The 15,965-nt window shown below is 44.7% G+C and overlaps 2 protein-coding genes across 11 annotated transcripts in view; one reads left to right on the top strand and one right to left on the bottom strand.

Moving 5' to 3' along the window:
- The window catches only part of MMS19 (MMS19 homolog, cytosolic iron-sulfur assembly component), a 32,519-nt gene extending 21,712 nt beyond the window's left edge, over positions 1–10,807 (bottom strand). Inside the window, exon 1 of one of the 3 annotated variants that reach the window (XM_059054689.2) lies at positions 10,624–10,807. In XM_059054689.2, the coding sequence (XP_058910672.1) occupies positions 10,624–10,729 (106 nt within the window). In that variant the 5' untranslated portion in view covers positions 10,730–10,807. The remainder of the gene's footprint in view (positions 1–10,623) is intronic. The other 2 variants (XM_059054690.2, XM_067024912.1) reach the window with 2 other exon arrangements.
- A 26-nt stretch (positions 10,808–10,833) lies between these two features.
- Positions 10,834–15,965, top strand: part of UBTD1 (ubiquitin domain containing 1) — a 52,179-nt gene continuing 47,047 nt past the window's right edge. For 2 of the 8 annotated variants that reach the window (XM_067024924.1, XM_067024921.1), the window contains exons 1-2: positions 11,312–11,658; positions 13,410–13,579. Coding sequence is in view for 1 of the 8 variants with exons in the window: in XM_059054797.2 (XP_058910780.1) it covers positions 11,589–11,658 (70 nt within the window). In the remaining 7 variants the exon portion in view is untranslated. Of the gene's footprint in view, positions 11,659–13,409; positions 13,580–15,965 lie in introns of all 8 variants that reach the window. The other 6 variants (XM_067024918.1, XM_059054797.2, XM_059054795.2 and 3 more) reach the window with 6 other exon arrangements.

Raw genomic sequence — 15,965 nt, 5'->3', positions numbered from 1 at the left:
GCATTTCTGTAACACTTCAAATATGCAGCTCCAAGTATAAAAATTGAAAAGAAAGTCAATATATCATTTGCAGGTAGCCTGTTTATCTAGAAAATCCAAGAGAAATAAATGAAAAAAATACTACAAACAAAATAATTCATTAGGGTGGCTAGGTACAAAATTAATATGAAATTAAGAACTTTCACATACATACATACAATAGCCTGAAAAATTATATAAAGGAAAAAAGAGCCTATTTATAATAGCAACAAATAAAAATTTAAAAAGAGAGAAAGAGAGAGAAAAATACCTAGATATAAACTTAACAAAAAATGTGAATATCTGGGGACTTCTCTGGTGGCTCAGTGGTTAAGAATCTGCCTGCCAATGCAGGGGACACAAGTTCAATCCCTGCTCCAGGAAGATCCCACATGCCGTGGAGCAACTGAACCCGTGCGCCACAACTACTGAGCCTGTACTCTAGAGCCTGAGAGCCACAACTACTGAGCCCATGCGCCCAAACTATTGAAGCCCATGCGCTCTATGGCCTGCGTGCCACAACTACTCAGCCCACGTGCTGCAACTACTGTAGCCCACACGCCTAGAGCCTGTGCTCCTCAACAAGAGAAGCCACTGCAATGAGAAGCCCACACACTGTAACGAAGAGTAGCCCCTGCTCGCCGCAACTAGAGAAAGCCTGCACGCAGCAACAAAGACCGAACGCAGCCAAAAAAAAAAAAAAAAAAAAATATATATATATATATATATATATATATATATATATATGAGGCAGGGAGGGAAGGCAGTTCTTCCAGATAGTAAAAGATTGTTATAAAGTCACAGTAATTAAAATACTGTATAGTTTTGAATATAATTTATGTTTTCCATAATAAAAGTAAAAACCAAAAAATAACCAGTGTAGGGGCTTCCCTGGTGGCACAGTGGTTGAGAGTCCGCCTGCCGATGCAGGGGACACGGGTTCGTGCCCCGGTCCGGGAAGATCCCACATGCCGCGGAGCGGCTGGGCCCGTGAGCCGTGGCCGCTGCGCCTGCGCATCCGGAGCCTGTGCCCCGCAACGGGAGAGGCCACAACAGTGAGAGGCCCGCGTACAGCAAAATAAACAAACAAACAAACAAACAAAAAACCCAAAACAGTGTAGTATGAGTTCATATTCAAAGAAATCAATGGTACAGAAATAGAATAGAAAATCCATAAAGAAACACAAATACATGAGAATATGATTTTAAAAATCATATTTTAATTAATGAAAAACAGACTATTCAATAATGGTGTTGGCATGATTGGGTAAATATCTGAAACAAACAAAAAAACCAATGGCTCTGAATCTTTCACCAAAGTACATTTCAAATGGATTAAAGAAAAAAACACAAGAGAACATTTCTAAGTATAACATAGTTATATTTAGCCATAAAAGAAAAGATTGGTTAAAATCAGCTACCTTAAAAAAAAATTGGATTTTCTGCAAGGCAAAAACAAACATCATAAGACAAACTGGGAAAAAATATTTGCAATTCTTATAACAAAGGGCTATTTTACCAATATAAAAAGCACTTCCACAAGTCATTGAGAAAAAAGACCAACAACCAATTTAAAAAGATGCTCAACCATATTAACAGGAATGCAAATTCAACTCCCCAAAACGTTGGTTTTTAACATACTAGATTGGCAAAGATCAAACATTTTGTATCACGCTTATGTCTGGTGATGGTGCGTGGAATTAAGGCACTCTTAAACACCGTAGGTGGAGTAAAAATTGGTACAGCCCTTTTATGGAGCACCCTCCCCCCCTTTTTTTTGCCTCACCTGTGGGGCATGGAGGATTTTAACTGCCTGACCAGGGATCAAACCTGCAACCCCTGCAGTGGAAGCACGGAGTCTTAACCACTGGACCACCAGAGACGTCCCTATGGAAGGCAATTTAAATATACTTTTAAAATTACAAATGTACGTAGGCTTTAACCCAGGGAATCTTCTCAGAATTTATCCTATATACTTGTAAAAGTGCAAAATAATGCATGTACAAGTTTTTTCATTTCAGAATGATTTATAATAGCAAATGACTGCAAACAACAAATGGCCGGGACATGGAAGCAACCTAAGTGTCCATCGACAGATGAATGGATAAAGAAGATGTGGTACATATATACAATGGAATATTTCTCAGCCATAGAAAGGAACGAAATTGGGTCATCTGTAGAGAGGTGGATGGACCTAGAGACTACAGAGTGAAGTCAGAAAGAGAAAAACAAATGTCATATATTGATGCATATATGTGGAATCTAGAAAAATGGTACAGATGAACCAGTCTGAAAGGCAGAAATAGAGACACAGATGTAGAGAACAAACCTATGGACAACAAGGGGGGAAACTGGCGGGGTGGTGGTGGTGGGATGAATTGGGATATTGGGATTGACATGTATACACTAATATGTATAAAACAGATAACTAATAAGAGCCTACTGTATAAACAATAAATAAATAAAATTCAAAAAAAAGAAACAAGTTAAATAAGTTATAGTACATCCATAATGGAATTCTCTGTAACTACTTAGGAAAAAAATTGAAAAAAGACTGAGGAACCTGTATAGTTATACTGATAGTGGGACAAGATTTAAAAGCAGAACATAAATAGAGTGTACATAAATAGTATATAGTATGTGCATAGCATTGTTTTTAAACGGAGGGAGAATTATTTCTATTTGTATTTATTTATATCTCTAGAAGATGAAAGGAATTAGTAACACTGGTTGTCTATAGGGAGGGAGACGGGTAGCTGGGGATTGAGAGGTAGACTTAAACAAAAGTTTTACACTTTGGAATAATTTTAGATTTAAAAAAAGGTTGTAAAGACAGTACAGAGGTCCTGTATACCCGTCACCCAGTTTCCCTGAATGTTACCATCTTACATAGTACATCTGTCGAAACTAAGAGAAATTAGCATTTGTATATTACTTTTAATTAAACTCTAGACTTTATTCAGATTTTACCAGTTTTTCCACTAATGTAATTTTCCTGTTTCAGGATCCAATTAAGGACACCACATTGCAACTAGCCATCATGAATCCTTAGTCTCCTCTAGTCTGTGAAAGTTTCTCAGTCTTCCTTGCTTTTCATGACCTTGGTATTTTAAAGAAGTACTTTATAGAATGTCCCTTGATATGGGTTTCTTTGATGTTTTCCTCATGTTTAGCCTGGGGTTATGGATTTGGAGAAAGAATAGCATAGAGGTGAAGTGCCTTTCTCATCACATTATATCATAGGTACAGTCAATCAACATGACTTATCACTGGTGATTTTAACTTTTATCACTAGGTTAAGGTAGTGTCAACAGGTCTCTGCACCATACATACTGTTACTACTTTTTCTTTTCCCACACTCTTTCCTTTGGAAGGGAGTCACTAAGTCCAGTCCAAAGTCAAGGGGAAAGGGGAGATTAAGCTTCATTTCCTAGAAGGAGAGTATTTATCTATCTATGTTACTTGGAGTTATTCTAAGGAAGATTCATCTCTTCTCTTTTCTTCATTTATTCAGTTGTTTACATCAGCATAAGCTCATGTGTATTTACTTTATGCCATGGGTTATAATCCAATACTAGGTTATTTTGTTGCTCAAATTTTCTATCTTTGGCCATGGGGTTGGCACCAGTGTCCCTTTGACATGCCCCATCCTTTTATTTTTTTAAGTGCTTTCTTACTTTCTGGCACTACAAAATACTACAGGCTCATCTTGTAACTTCCCTGCTCCAACCCTTGAATCAGCCTTTTCTCCAAGAAGCCCTGGTTCCTTTTATTGGAGAATGGTATTAAAAACCAAGACCTGGGGCTTCCCTGGTGGCGCAGTGGTTGAGAGTCCGCCTGCCGATGCAGGGGACACGGGTTCATGCCCCGGTCCGGGAAGATCCCACATGCCACGGAGTGGCTAGGCCCGTGAGCCATGGCCGCTGAGCCTGCGCGTCCGGAGCCTGTGCTCCACAACGGGAGAGGCCACAACAGTGAGAGGCCCGCGTACCGCAAAAAAAAAAAAAAACACACCAAGATCTGGGTGTAACTGTGCTCATTGCTATTGGGGTGTCACGGCTTCTAGGCCCTCCTCAGCAGAGAGAGCTGGGAAATATATGTACGTATTCTAACCCATGTATACACACATTATCATTATGTCTGTATCTACCCATATATATTAAACTAAACATAAGATCATATTAGTCTCCTCTCTAATCTAGTGCCACAGGGTTCATTCTAGCCTTCCCCCTTGCTTATCTGTAATTTATTTCTGACAGTGAGAAACCTGGTTCCCATTATCTATTATACCATTTATTATTCTTTTCAACACTAGTGTAGCTAATAAACTTTCAGAATTGTCAGCTTCTGTGAGAAACAAATTTATAAGCAGAGTACAGTATTTATGCACAGTTTTGTCTTTAGCCTTATAGTCTCCAGACAAAATATTGTTCTCCAAAGTCACTTAGATCAGATTTTCGCCCCACCCCCTTTAGCAAGGATATATCATACACTAGTAATATAGTAAATTCATTTGTCACAGTCTGCATGCCATCTTGGGATGGAAGGGAGACTTCTCACTGTGGATCCTTCTGCACCTTTTGAATGTTGCACCATGTGAGTGTATTACTTATTTTTGAAAATGCAATTTTAACAGTACAATGGTAATTCACATAGATCTAACAGAATCATCTTGGGATAAGTTTTCAAAGGAGAAACGAAGAGCAAAAGGTTAGTGATCTTCCTAAGCGTTTGATTAACGTAGAGGAGTTTTAGCTCAATAAGGTGTGGCAATCAGGGAATTACTTTCACAGCCTGTTCTGGGTCCCCAACCCACCTACTTCTAAATGCAAGACCTAATTAGTCAGCTCTCACCAACACCAGACTTTGGCTAGGTGAAAAACAGGCTTGAGAAAACTCCTAAACTTCCAGTCCCACGTCTGTGGTCTCTGAACAATAGCTGTGAACTGAGCTGAGGCGCAATCTGGTACTAGAGTAAGAAGTCCAATCTGACTGAGGAAGGGAGTGCTCTAGTTGGGATTCATAGCTCGTGACTGGCACCAATTTAGACATCAGGCACTCTTAGCCTTACTCGTGCCAGGATGTGGAAGGCCCAGTGCTGCCCCTGCTCCTGAGAAAGAGCCAAGGGGAAAAATGCGCAAGCTGTGGGGTGGGGGAAGGGGCAGCAGCTAGACTAAAAGGACAAACCAAGGCACTGACAGTTGTTCTACACCCAATTCCTTAACATCAGTACTTAAGAGAGATACCCATTTCTGGGTTACAAAGTTGCACCATTTGGGAGGGTGGAAAAGGGTACTTTTCTGGAACCTCCTGGACAGAACCCAGGAAACTGCTGAAAAACCCATCTAAAAAATAATTTCAGTAGCGGCCACAAGGGTGTTAGCACATAGGAAGCCATAGGGGACTGACAACTGTTAACTGAACTGAACTGAACCATCCTTCTTCAGCAACACCATCAAAGTCCTCTGTGGATGCTGGGCTAGGGACTCTCTTTGGAAGTACCTCAAGTGCTGTTAAGACAAAGTACCTGACTATTAGGCCTCACTCAGTCACCTCTAATTTTTTCATTACAAAAAAAATTGAGGTATAATTTACATACAGTGGAATGCACAGTGAATGTATACTTTGATCAGTTTTAGCAAAAGTATACCCAGAGTAACCAATACCCCAATCAAGATATAGAATATTTCCACCACCAGAAAAAGTTTCCCTCACACTCTCTACTAGTCAATCTCACTCCTATAGGTTGCCTCAAATTTTATAAATGAAAAATAGTTCTTCAGCATTCAGTATACATCATTATGAAACTGGCTGTTTTACAATTACAAAGAAACATCCATTTGCATGTGATTTCTTGAATCCCAGTATATGGGTGAATTCTCCTGGCAAAGCCCTTTAGTCTTCATACTTTCACAAAGAGTCCATCTTGAATTAATGCAGCACAAAAATAAAAGTGAAGTACAAAAGTCATACAAAATTAGGAAAAAATGAAGAAATAATAAAGCTATTGCAACAGTAAATAAGAGTAAGGAAAATGGCAAATAAGGTGGCAAAGAACTAGAATCAGTATTTTGAAGATGTTTTCACAAAGGTGACTAAATCTAACATCTTATTCTAGTTCTGTTGAGCCTGTCTTAGAAATGTCTTTCAAATTTTCATCTTTTCCTTTTCATCCCTTATAACCAGACTATACAGGGACAGCTGTCAAAATAGCCTTCAACTTTTTAGTGTAATGAAAATGTTCTGTAATTTTTAGATAGTGGTGGTAGTTGTAAAACATTGTGAATATACTAAAAGCCACTTATTTGTACACTTAAAATGGTTACAGTGGTGCATTTTATCTCAATTTAAAAAAAAATCCTTCTGACCCATCCCTAATCTATCTAAAATGCACAATTACTTCCCTGCTCACCAATCTCCCTTTGCCCCTCACTGCCTAAGACCTGACTCCTTGGCTTAATGTCATTCACGATTTAGCCCTCAATCCCCTCCAGCCTCATCTTTGATCATAACTGCTATCATTCAGTCGCATGAAATCTCAACATGTCAAGCTCTTCCATATCCTTAAGCCTGGAAACACATTCACTTGGTTTGGAATGACTCTTTCCTGCCCTTGTCAGTCTGAGGAACTTCAACTCCTCAAGACCCAGCTCAAATGGCAACTCTTCTGTGAAGCCCTCCTTGATTCCCAAAACAGAATTACTCCCTCTTACATGTTCCTTGAATCATTCTTTAAAAAAACTGTCATGTATGTTTGGTTTCATTTATCCATTCAACATTTATTGAATACCTATTATAAATCAATTACTGTGTTAGGACTGGAGAGAGAAATATAGACAGGGAGCTTTTAAGGAGCCCAGTCTGTTGGGGCAGAAAGACATTTAAAACAATCAAAGAACAACAAGTTCAGTGTTACCACAGTGATATAAACAGAGCCTGAGGTAACATAGGAAAGGAGTAAAATTCTTGGGTGTATGGGACCATCCATCACTAACTTCAAGTGATTCGTTCTCTTAACAATAAAAGTTCTTCCAAATGAAAAATACCTGGAAGTACTGTTAATTATGCACTTGGACTCTAGGGATGAAAGAAGCTAATAAAAAGTTAATTTTCCTAGGGTTAGTCTCACTGGCATAAGAAAAATAAATATAAGTTCCTTTCCCTATATAGGTTGGTCTAAGTTTTTCCAATGTGTCCAAGATTTGTTCTCTAAAAATGGACCTACTAGCACCTGCTAAATACCCACTCTTTCCTCAGCAGGGCACCAGTTCGTGTGGGGCACTGAGGAGTCGTCAAAGGAGTATTTATATGAGCACTGACATAGAATGCACAATCAGACCTCTGTCTGATGGAGTTGCAGCCTCTTGAGAATCTGGAGTAGCAACCAAGGGGGAAGGGGAGAGGAGGGAGGATGTGAAGGAACAGGAGAGAGAAAAATCCCAATCAGGACTCAGTTCCATTCAAGCTCTCAAAATGCCCTTTCTGCTGAGAATGCCACAGACATTTCTCAGAACTATATTTTACTTTTCTTTAACAGTTTTATGGTTTCAAGAATAGTGGTCTCCTCATGGAATTACAAATGTAAGAAAATACAATAAAGACTGAAATGAAGGCAAATCCAAATAACCAAGAGGAAGAAAATTTATATCCATCACCTACAAATCCAACATGTTCAAAATCAGCTCCCTTCCCAATTTTTGGACATAATACTTTTCTTTTGCTCATCTTCAGGCTCAAAAGCTTGAGGTCATCTTAGAGTCCTCCCTCTCCTCCAAGCCCTATAACTAATTAGCCCTCACATTCCAGACTCTTCCTTCAGCATCTTTTATTCCATTCATTTATACCACCTACTTATGCTAGTCTCCAGGAGACTATGGTGGTAGAAACAGGCAGGTAGGATGTGGAGATGTGTACAGAAGTAGCTACTAAACAGTCTCCGAATAAGTATGAGTGGTTGAGAAATAAGTACCACAAAGATTCTGAACTGTGAGATGATGTCTGGCTGGAGTAATGAGGAGACACTTGGGGGCAGGCAGTGAGCACTCAAGCTGGGCCTTTAATCCCAGGCCTAACTTTAATTAGATGGAGCCAGTGGAGGGATCTGGGAAGCAAAGCACTCAGGGGAACAGCAAATCAACGTGGCTGCCTGCCGGGAACTAAAGATCCAGGAGGGGAGTGGTATCCATTGAATGCCTGGCTGAGTAGCCTTTAACTCTTAGGCTGTCAGGTCATTTCTCTTCCATCATTTGCACCTTTACATCTGACACCTACTCTCATCAGGAGCCCAGGTGCAAAACAAAGTTGGTGCTAGCTGCCTTTGTGATCACAAGACGTTCCTTCTGCAGTTAAAATTTGTAGGAGAGGCTGCTGCTATGAGTGGCTGAATAGAAAGCTGGTCCCTTCGGCACTAACAAAGCTCGACTTAGGCTGGAGGATTAGAAAGCACATCTTATTCTGGGGATGCTTCAAAACTCTGTCAGCCTTCAACAACCCTAACTAAGGCTGTGATCTAAGATTGAGAATACCGATTTAATCCTTCTCAAATTCACCTTCACTATATGACTCCCTTGCTCAAGGATCTACATTGATCCCAATTACCTACAATAGGTCATTTAAATCCCTCTGTTTAGAATCCAAGGTTAGGCATCATCCAACCCCACCAAACCTTTTCAGCCTTATCTGTTATTACCCCTCTGTTAGCTATCAGTTATTATCAACCTCTTTTCCTAATCAGGAGAGCTAAATTACAACAGAGCTAGTGTTACAGTCTTAGCTGAGCTAAATTTAAACTAGACAACAGTTTAGGCTATTTTTTTTTTCAGGCACAAAAAATATAAATTCTACAAAAATATTTATAAGAACTTGGCGGTCTTTATTCATGCTGACTTCTCAAGTGTGTTCTGAATTTGAAGAACCCTAAATTACTGTGTTCATAATGTATAAATGTGAAAAAATAGTTACAAATAACACTTTTTATAGTAATGTTCTTTGTCTTGATAGTGGGTAGGTGTAAGCATTTTTCAAAATCAGTCAATGTATGCTTAAGATTTGTACACTTCATTGAATACAAATTTTACACCAAAATAAACTATAAACAAACCCTAGTTAATGATATGCATACCAAAGCAGTTAGAGGGAAGTGTACTGCTACCTGCAATTTAAACGACAGATAGATACATGATAAAGCAAATTATATTAAAATGTTAATGGCAGAATCTAGGTGGTGGGTGTATGTGTGTTTTTCTTATGAAAAAATTACTTTGACTTTGCTGTATGTTTGAAAATGTTCATAACATTGGGAAAAATGACATTGATAATACACTGTAGTTGTTAATCATAAGCACTGACGACACACTATACTGCACAAAGCTGTACGAAGTTAACTCAGTGGAAAGGCTACATCAGGCATTTATTTGCTCCTTGATGCTTCCATGTCACCCTGCACATAACTCTTACAGTCCTTTTCATGGTGTACTATCCATTTGCATGGCAGTCTCTCCCACTACATTATAAGTTCCTGGCAGGCACAGATCTAGCGTAATTTGTATTTATATCCCTATTACTTTGCATCGTGTTCAATAATGGTGGAAGGATTGAATTAAATTTAAATATTGCTAAGGATCAAAGTATTACACTTCTGGCAGATTCACATTATTCATTTCTCACATATTCTATTAGTGAATATGTTCAACTTTGAAGAGAAATATATCCTTTACTTCTCCCCAAACACGCAAAATTTCCAAAAATAGAGACAAAAATCATCTGTACTGACAAGATTATTTTGTATTCTATTACTTAAAGACAAGGTCTGAAGGCCTCCTAACATTCAATAACTTTTCAGATTATTTTTTCTAAAAGAGTGAAGTCTCAGAATTCCAAAGGAAATTTGTAATTTGTTTTATTCAAATCTTAGATAAGCTGTCAGAACTAAGAGATCCCTAAACTGATCAAAAGCAGGAAAGTGGAGTTCTGGGGAAAAGATAAAAACAAACTCCACGTTAAAAAGTCTCAAAGCAAATTAATCAAGAACTTTACCAAGAAACGGAGGGAAAGCCTTAAGGAAGATACGCAGAACTTCTCAAACTCCCCCTAGACTGGTTTCTCTCCTCCTCTCTCCAACTACAGCCAGTCAGATATCCGGCCGCCCGGCCACTCCCAGCATGCCACGCGACTGGAGCTGATGCCGCTGAAGATGCTTCTTGTCACGTCAACTTCCTAGAAACAACGTGCTTTTACGGCGAGAGCCCGTGATTCTGACTGCAGGACCTGGGTCCGAGTCCCAGCTCCTCCACCGGCCTGATCTGAGAGTCTCTTGTCCTCGCTGGGCCTGTTTCCTTATCTGTGAAATGGTAATTAATCTCCTAACCCCGGCAGGCGCACAGGATGGCTATAAACCGAGACAAGGGGCGTAAGGGCGCTTTAAGGAAGACTGCAAGCGACTCGCAATTTGTTATGGCTCTTAAGCACGCGGTGCTCACAACCAGCCCCGGACCAATCTCTCAAAGTCACCGCTGTCCCTCACTCCCTTCCCGCCCGGCGCCTGTACTGAGGCCGCTCCCTCCTGGAGGCCCCCAAGCGGAGGCCGTGCGGCGCCGTCGGCCGTACCTGCAGCCACTTGGTCAGCGGGGCCCTCCTGCTGACCCATGACGAAGTCTTGCACGAGGCCCCACAGGGCGCCCATAGGCGCCACCGCCTCCAGAGCGGCGGCCATGACGCGAACTGGAAACCGTGGGAGGGGAAGTGGGAGTTGGCACGGGACGGGCCTCTCCGCGCACGCGCCTCCTGAGCCAATTGCCTGGCGAAAGCTGAGGGGGCGGGGCGCTCTCTGGATTACGTGCCTGCCGGCTCCAGGCCCGGCAGTTCCAGGGAGGGATGGGACGGTCCCTCCCCAAGGGGCGGGGCCTGGAGTCGGGGCGGTGGCTCAGGGAGGGAGGGCGGCTGATGGGCACGCAGCCGGGGGCCTTTGAGGGCGAATAATTCCCAGCCCAGCTCCCTGGGAGACGGGCGGTGGGGCGGGCACCTGGCTGGGTGGGGTTGAGGGGCGGTACGCACCCTGGGGGAAACCAATGAGAAAACAAGGCCGGCCCAAGGGGGCGGTGTCGTCGGTCACATGCGCACCTGGGTGGGGCGGTGCCGCCGGTGCGGGCACCAAGAGCTGATGGCAGGGAGCGGGGCCGGGCTGGGGCGGGGTTAGGCAGGTGAGTGACAGGCTCCGGGGGGCCGGCCCCAGCTTGGAGCCCCGAGCGAACCGGGAGTAGCTGCGGCGGTGCCCGCCCCCTCTCTCCGCCCCTCCAGCGGAGCTGGTCTCCGGCCGGGCACCGTCGCGGGCCCCCCTGGCCCGGCCACCTGGGACTGTGCTGTGTAGTCGGCCACCTCCCTCTCTCCCCTCGCCCGCAAAGTTTGTGGCGAAGCCGGTGCAGGGGTAGAGCACGCCCCCGGGGGAGATCGGGGAGTGCCGGATGCCGGGCGGCAGGAGCCGTTGACCCGGGACGCCGCCGTCCGGGGCAGGAGCGCGGAGCAGCCGACCAGCCCGCCGCCTCCGGTGCATGGGGCCCGGCTGAGGAGCCAGCATGGGCAACTGCGTGGGGAGACAGCGCCGGGAGAGGCCGACCGCCCCAGGACACCCCCGCAAGCGAGCAGGTAACGACAGGGAAAGGAGCAGGGTCGTCGGCGACCCGCCAGTTGTCCTCCTTCTTGCCCGAGACTTGGGCTTCCCGAGCGACCTCCCACGGCTCCTGGCGCCTGGGTTTCCCCGATGGCTGCTCCGGAGCCAGACGGGGTCCCCCTGCCCAGCCCCGCGGGCCGGGGGAGCCGAGTTGGGGCAACCGCGAGCGCTGACCCGGCTGCAAGCCCAACTCGCTCCAACTGGGAAGCTCCGGGTGGGGGTGGGGGCGGGGGCAGGAAATGTTTGCAGACCGCAGCTGGGCAGGCGGCGGGGAGGAGAGCCCCGGGCGGGGGCGCCGCAAGCCCGTCAGCGGTGCCGGGGGTCGGACGCCCGCCCGTCGGGGCACGGCGCAGGCGGCCAGGCGGCCCCAGAACTCGGAGCGAGCGAAACGAGAACAGTCGCTCCTTCCAAAGACTGTGTCATTATCGGGCTGCAGATCGTGTCTGCCGGAATCCGACTTGCAAAAGCAGCGCAGGACTCTGGGAAAGAAATCTTTATTTTTCCCGCAGGGCTTTTTAGAGCCTCCCGGTCGTCTTAGAGTCTAGGAAAGGTGGGGTGCGGGGTGGGAATCGCATTCGGGTTGTTGGGATCCTTCCCAGCCTTGGGAATGGGATCTGCTCCCTGGTGATCCGCGAGGGCCGGCAGCTCCTTCTCACTTTCTGGGTACACTCCTCCTATCCTGGCGCTTCGCCTGGGTAAGAGGTCTGGCGGTCGTTTCCCCGGGTCTTGTACTCGCTTCACTTCCTTCTCTGAGGGTGTTGCGAGGGCCTTCTGAGAATGATAAAATCTCAGACTTTAGAGCTGAAAATGACCTTCGAAACTTGTCTAGAGTCCAGCTAGACCTACCTCCTCGTGTCTATGAAAAGCCCAGATCCAGAGAGGTTGAGCAGCTTGTCCCCAGCCACACAGCTAATCAGTAGTACAGCTGGGGCTAGAATGCAGTCTCCTGTTCCACTCAATTGCCACATATCCCTTTATGTAAGAGGAGCCACAGGCAGAGTTGTTAATGAAGTAGAAACTCTAGTTGGAGTTTCCTGTCTCCTTTGACACCGAAGGTCTGTGTTGCTTCAGTTCCGGAAACTGGGACGGAAGATGAAGGGAAACATGGGGGAAGCAGGGAAGGATGTCTGTGTGGTGGACAGGATGACTTGTGCAAGAAGCAACATGTGTTTATAGGGAGGACGACATAAAATTTAGCATTGAAGTCCTCTTGTCTGAGGGCAACCCTGGCCATTCTTCTGACTGAGGAAAGTTGATTCTCAGATCCAAAGGCTTTCTTCCTTTCATTTATTCACTTATTCAACAAATACTTATTATTTATGTGCTCAGCCCACATAGTTGATTTGTAGCATTTTTTATTGTTGACAACCCTCTCCCATTTGAAACTCCAACACCTCCCCCAACTTTTCCCTCCTTGGCATTATTTTTTTCTCTGATCACTCCCGCCCGCCATCACCTCCTAGTGTGGGACGCCCATGGTTCAGTCTGACATTCCGTTTGTTTCTCTCATCATGCTCCCTCCCAGAGGAATCTTACTCAGCTCCCCAACTCGTCCATTGGGAAGGCCCCTACGCTGTATCTTCCACTATTGCCTCTCTAACCCCAGACTCATATATATAAATGCCCACTGGACACAGATGTAGTTAACCTCAGGTTCAACAGTTCTAAAACCAGCTCTGCATCTCTCCCCCTCAACTAGCTTCCCTTTACTCTTCCATTCTTCCAGCTGCCTAAATTTATACTTTGAAGAATTCTCTCTGCTGTCTTTGTCTCCATGTCCTGGAGGAGTCATTCGCTGGGCCCTGCTGGTTCTTCCTTCAGCATGTCTTACAAACCTGCCCCTTGTCACCTCAAGGCCAACTCATCTCCCAGACTGAAGTTAGTTCCCCACCAAAGGCAAGTACATCTTCAGTTATTCATCCAGTGCCTGCACACGGTAGTGTCCCAGAAGGCATTTGTTAAATTAACCTGTTCTGAACCCTGTAAGTTCTACGTTCAGAAATCTTTCTACCCCTCCCACTCCTACAGGAACTTTAACTTTCAAGGCTGTTCACGTCTGGTCCAGTCCTACCTTTTAAGGCGTGATTTCTTTCTCTTCTTTGGCATTAATGTCACCTGTGTTTGCTCATGCCCTTTCCCCCTTCTTATCAAGAGCCTTTCTTCTCTTCAAGGTCCACCTCAAATCCCTTATCTTTCTGGAAGCATCTTGGCTGACAAGTCCCCCCCGCCAACAAACATGATTGCTCTTTCTGAGAACTCCTGCAGTCCCATTATACCACTTACTTAACAATTGTCTACTCCATATTATTAGTCATTTCTTTGATGTTACAGTCATATCAGCAACTGCATTGCAAGCCTTGAAGACCTTGTGTGTATGTCTGTCTCTCTGTCTCACTCAGTCATATAGTCATACACACACACACACACACACACACACACACACACACACACACACACACACACACTAGGCACTTAGCACAATGACTTATACAGAGGAAGCACTCAATATTTGTTGATTTTAAAAGGCTTACACGGGAATTCCCTGGCAGTCCAGTGATTGGGACTTGGCTCTTTCACTGCCGTGGCCTGGGTTCAGTCCCTGGTCAGGGAACTAAGATTCCACAAGCCATGTGGTGCAGCCAAAAAAAAAAAAAAAAAAAAAAATTAAAAATAAATTAAATAAATAAATATAATATTCACCTAAATGTTTTACTGAGGTATATATCTGCATTTAAAAAAAATCTGCTAGTGTATCTTTATTTCACTTCTGTGGGTCCTACTATGAATAGCTTTATTCATACAGTCCAAAGCCAAGGGGAACTCTGGAGGATGACAAGTTTGGTATAAGGGACGGACTCTTTCTTTTTGTTTTCCTTTTATGTTATTTATTTATTTATTTATGGCTGTGTTGGGTCTTCGTGGCTGCATGCGGGCTTTCTCTGGTTGCAGCGAGCAGGGGCTACTCTTCATTGCAGCGCACAGGCTTCTCATTGCGGTGGCTTCTCTTGTTGCGGAGCACAGGCTCTAGGCACACGGGCTTCAGTAGTTGCAGCACGCAGGCTCAGTAGTTGTGTCTCACAGACTCTAGAGTGCAGGCTTAGTAGTTGTGGCGCTCAGGCCTAGTTGCTCCACGGCATGTGGGATCTTCCTGGATCAGGGCTCGAACCCATGTCCCCTGTATTGGAAGGCGGATTCTTAACCACTGTGCCACCAGGGAAGCCCGGGACGGACTCTTTCTTAACTTCACAGCATGCACATGGCATTCCTGTGATATCTGCAATTTACCCTTTGTCAAGGACATAGTTTCATGTTGTAAGACTAATGCCTAAAACTCCCCCTGCCTCCCACCATAACTCTTATCTTTCCTTCGCCACTGCCGTAGTGGGAAGAAACCCTCAACAGAGAGCTAAAACCTGTCTTCTAGGTCTAGGCCTGCAGCTGGGTAACGCTGGGCAAGTCATTAACCCTCTCTGGGTCACACTTGCAATATCTCAGAAAGGGAGGGGGCTATACCAGATCATTAGAACTGTTTTTATAATCTTCACAAAGGCAGCTGTTCTACACTGGAAAGTTGATGAGCTGAAATCTTACACATTCTTCTCACTCTTTGGCCTTAGTTCTGTCTTCCTAGTCACTTGATGGGTGAAGCAGAGACACAAGGCCTACCGGTCAGGGAGTCTTCCAAGAGCTAGAAGGATTAGGCGGTACTCTCATCTCATCAAGATTTGTGGTTGTCACTTTTTTTTTAACCTATTACTCTTAATACATTCTCAGTAGGTCTGGGTTCTCCCCTTCAGGTGCTGGGTGGTCTTTGCATGCGCCAGAGGATACGTGGGGAATTACTCCTTTGGGGGCCTCCCACCAACCCATGCATATACCCAGGATAGATCCGATATCTCTGCCTATGAAGTGGGTGAGGCAGCCCCTCCCCTGCCCATCCCAGGGAGAAACAGAGGTGGTAGAACAGGCAGGTGTCTTGCCCAGTTCCACCCTTTGAGAATGTGGCAGGGCTGAAACCCAGCTATTTGTGATGTGCCAAGCAGATCCATTTACGTTCTGGAATCTCAAGCTCGGGGTGGACAGACCCAGGGCCCTGTTTTGGGCTGGCTGGGCTTGGCTCTGTGGTTGCAAGAGAGCCTGCTTCTCATTGTGTGGGCTGCTGTGGCTATTCTTGAGGGAGTAATTGGGCAACTTCTCCATTTGCTCAGTAAATATTTACTGAGTGCCAGGCACGTTGCTGGCTGTGAACAGACAGGGTCCTTAGCCACATGGAGCTTATAGT

This window comes from Kogia breviceps, chromosome 2 (genome assembly GCF_026419965.1).
Source record: "Kogia breviceps isolate mKogBre1 chromosome 2, mKogBre1 haplotype 1, whole genome shotgun sequence".
Taxonomy (NCBI): domain Eukaryota; kingdom Metazoa; phylum Chordata; class Mammalia; order Artiodactyla; family Physeteridae; genus Kogia; species Kogia breviceps.
Note: the sequence above shows the minus strand (reverse complement) of the source record. Positions and strands in the feature narration are given on the sequence as shown.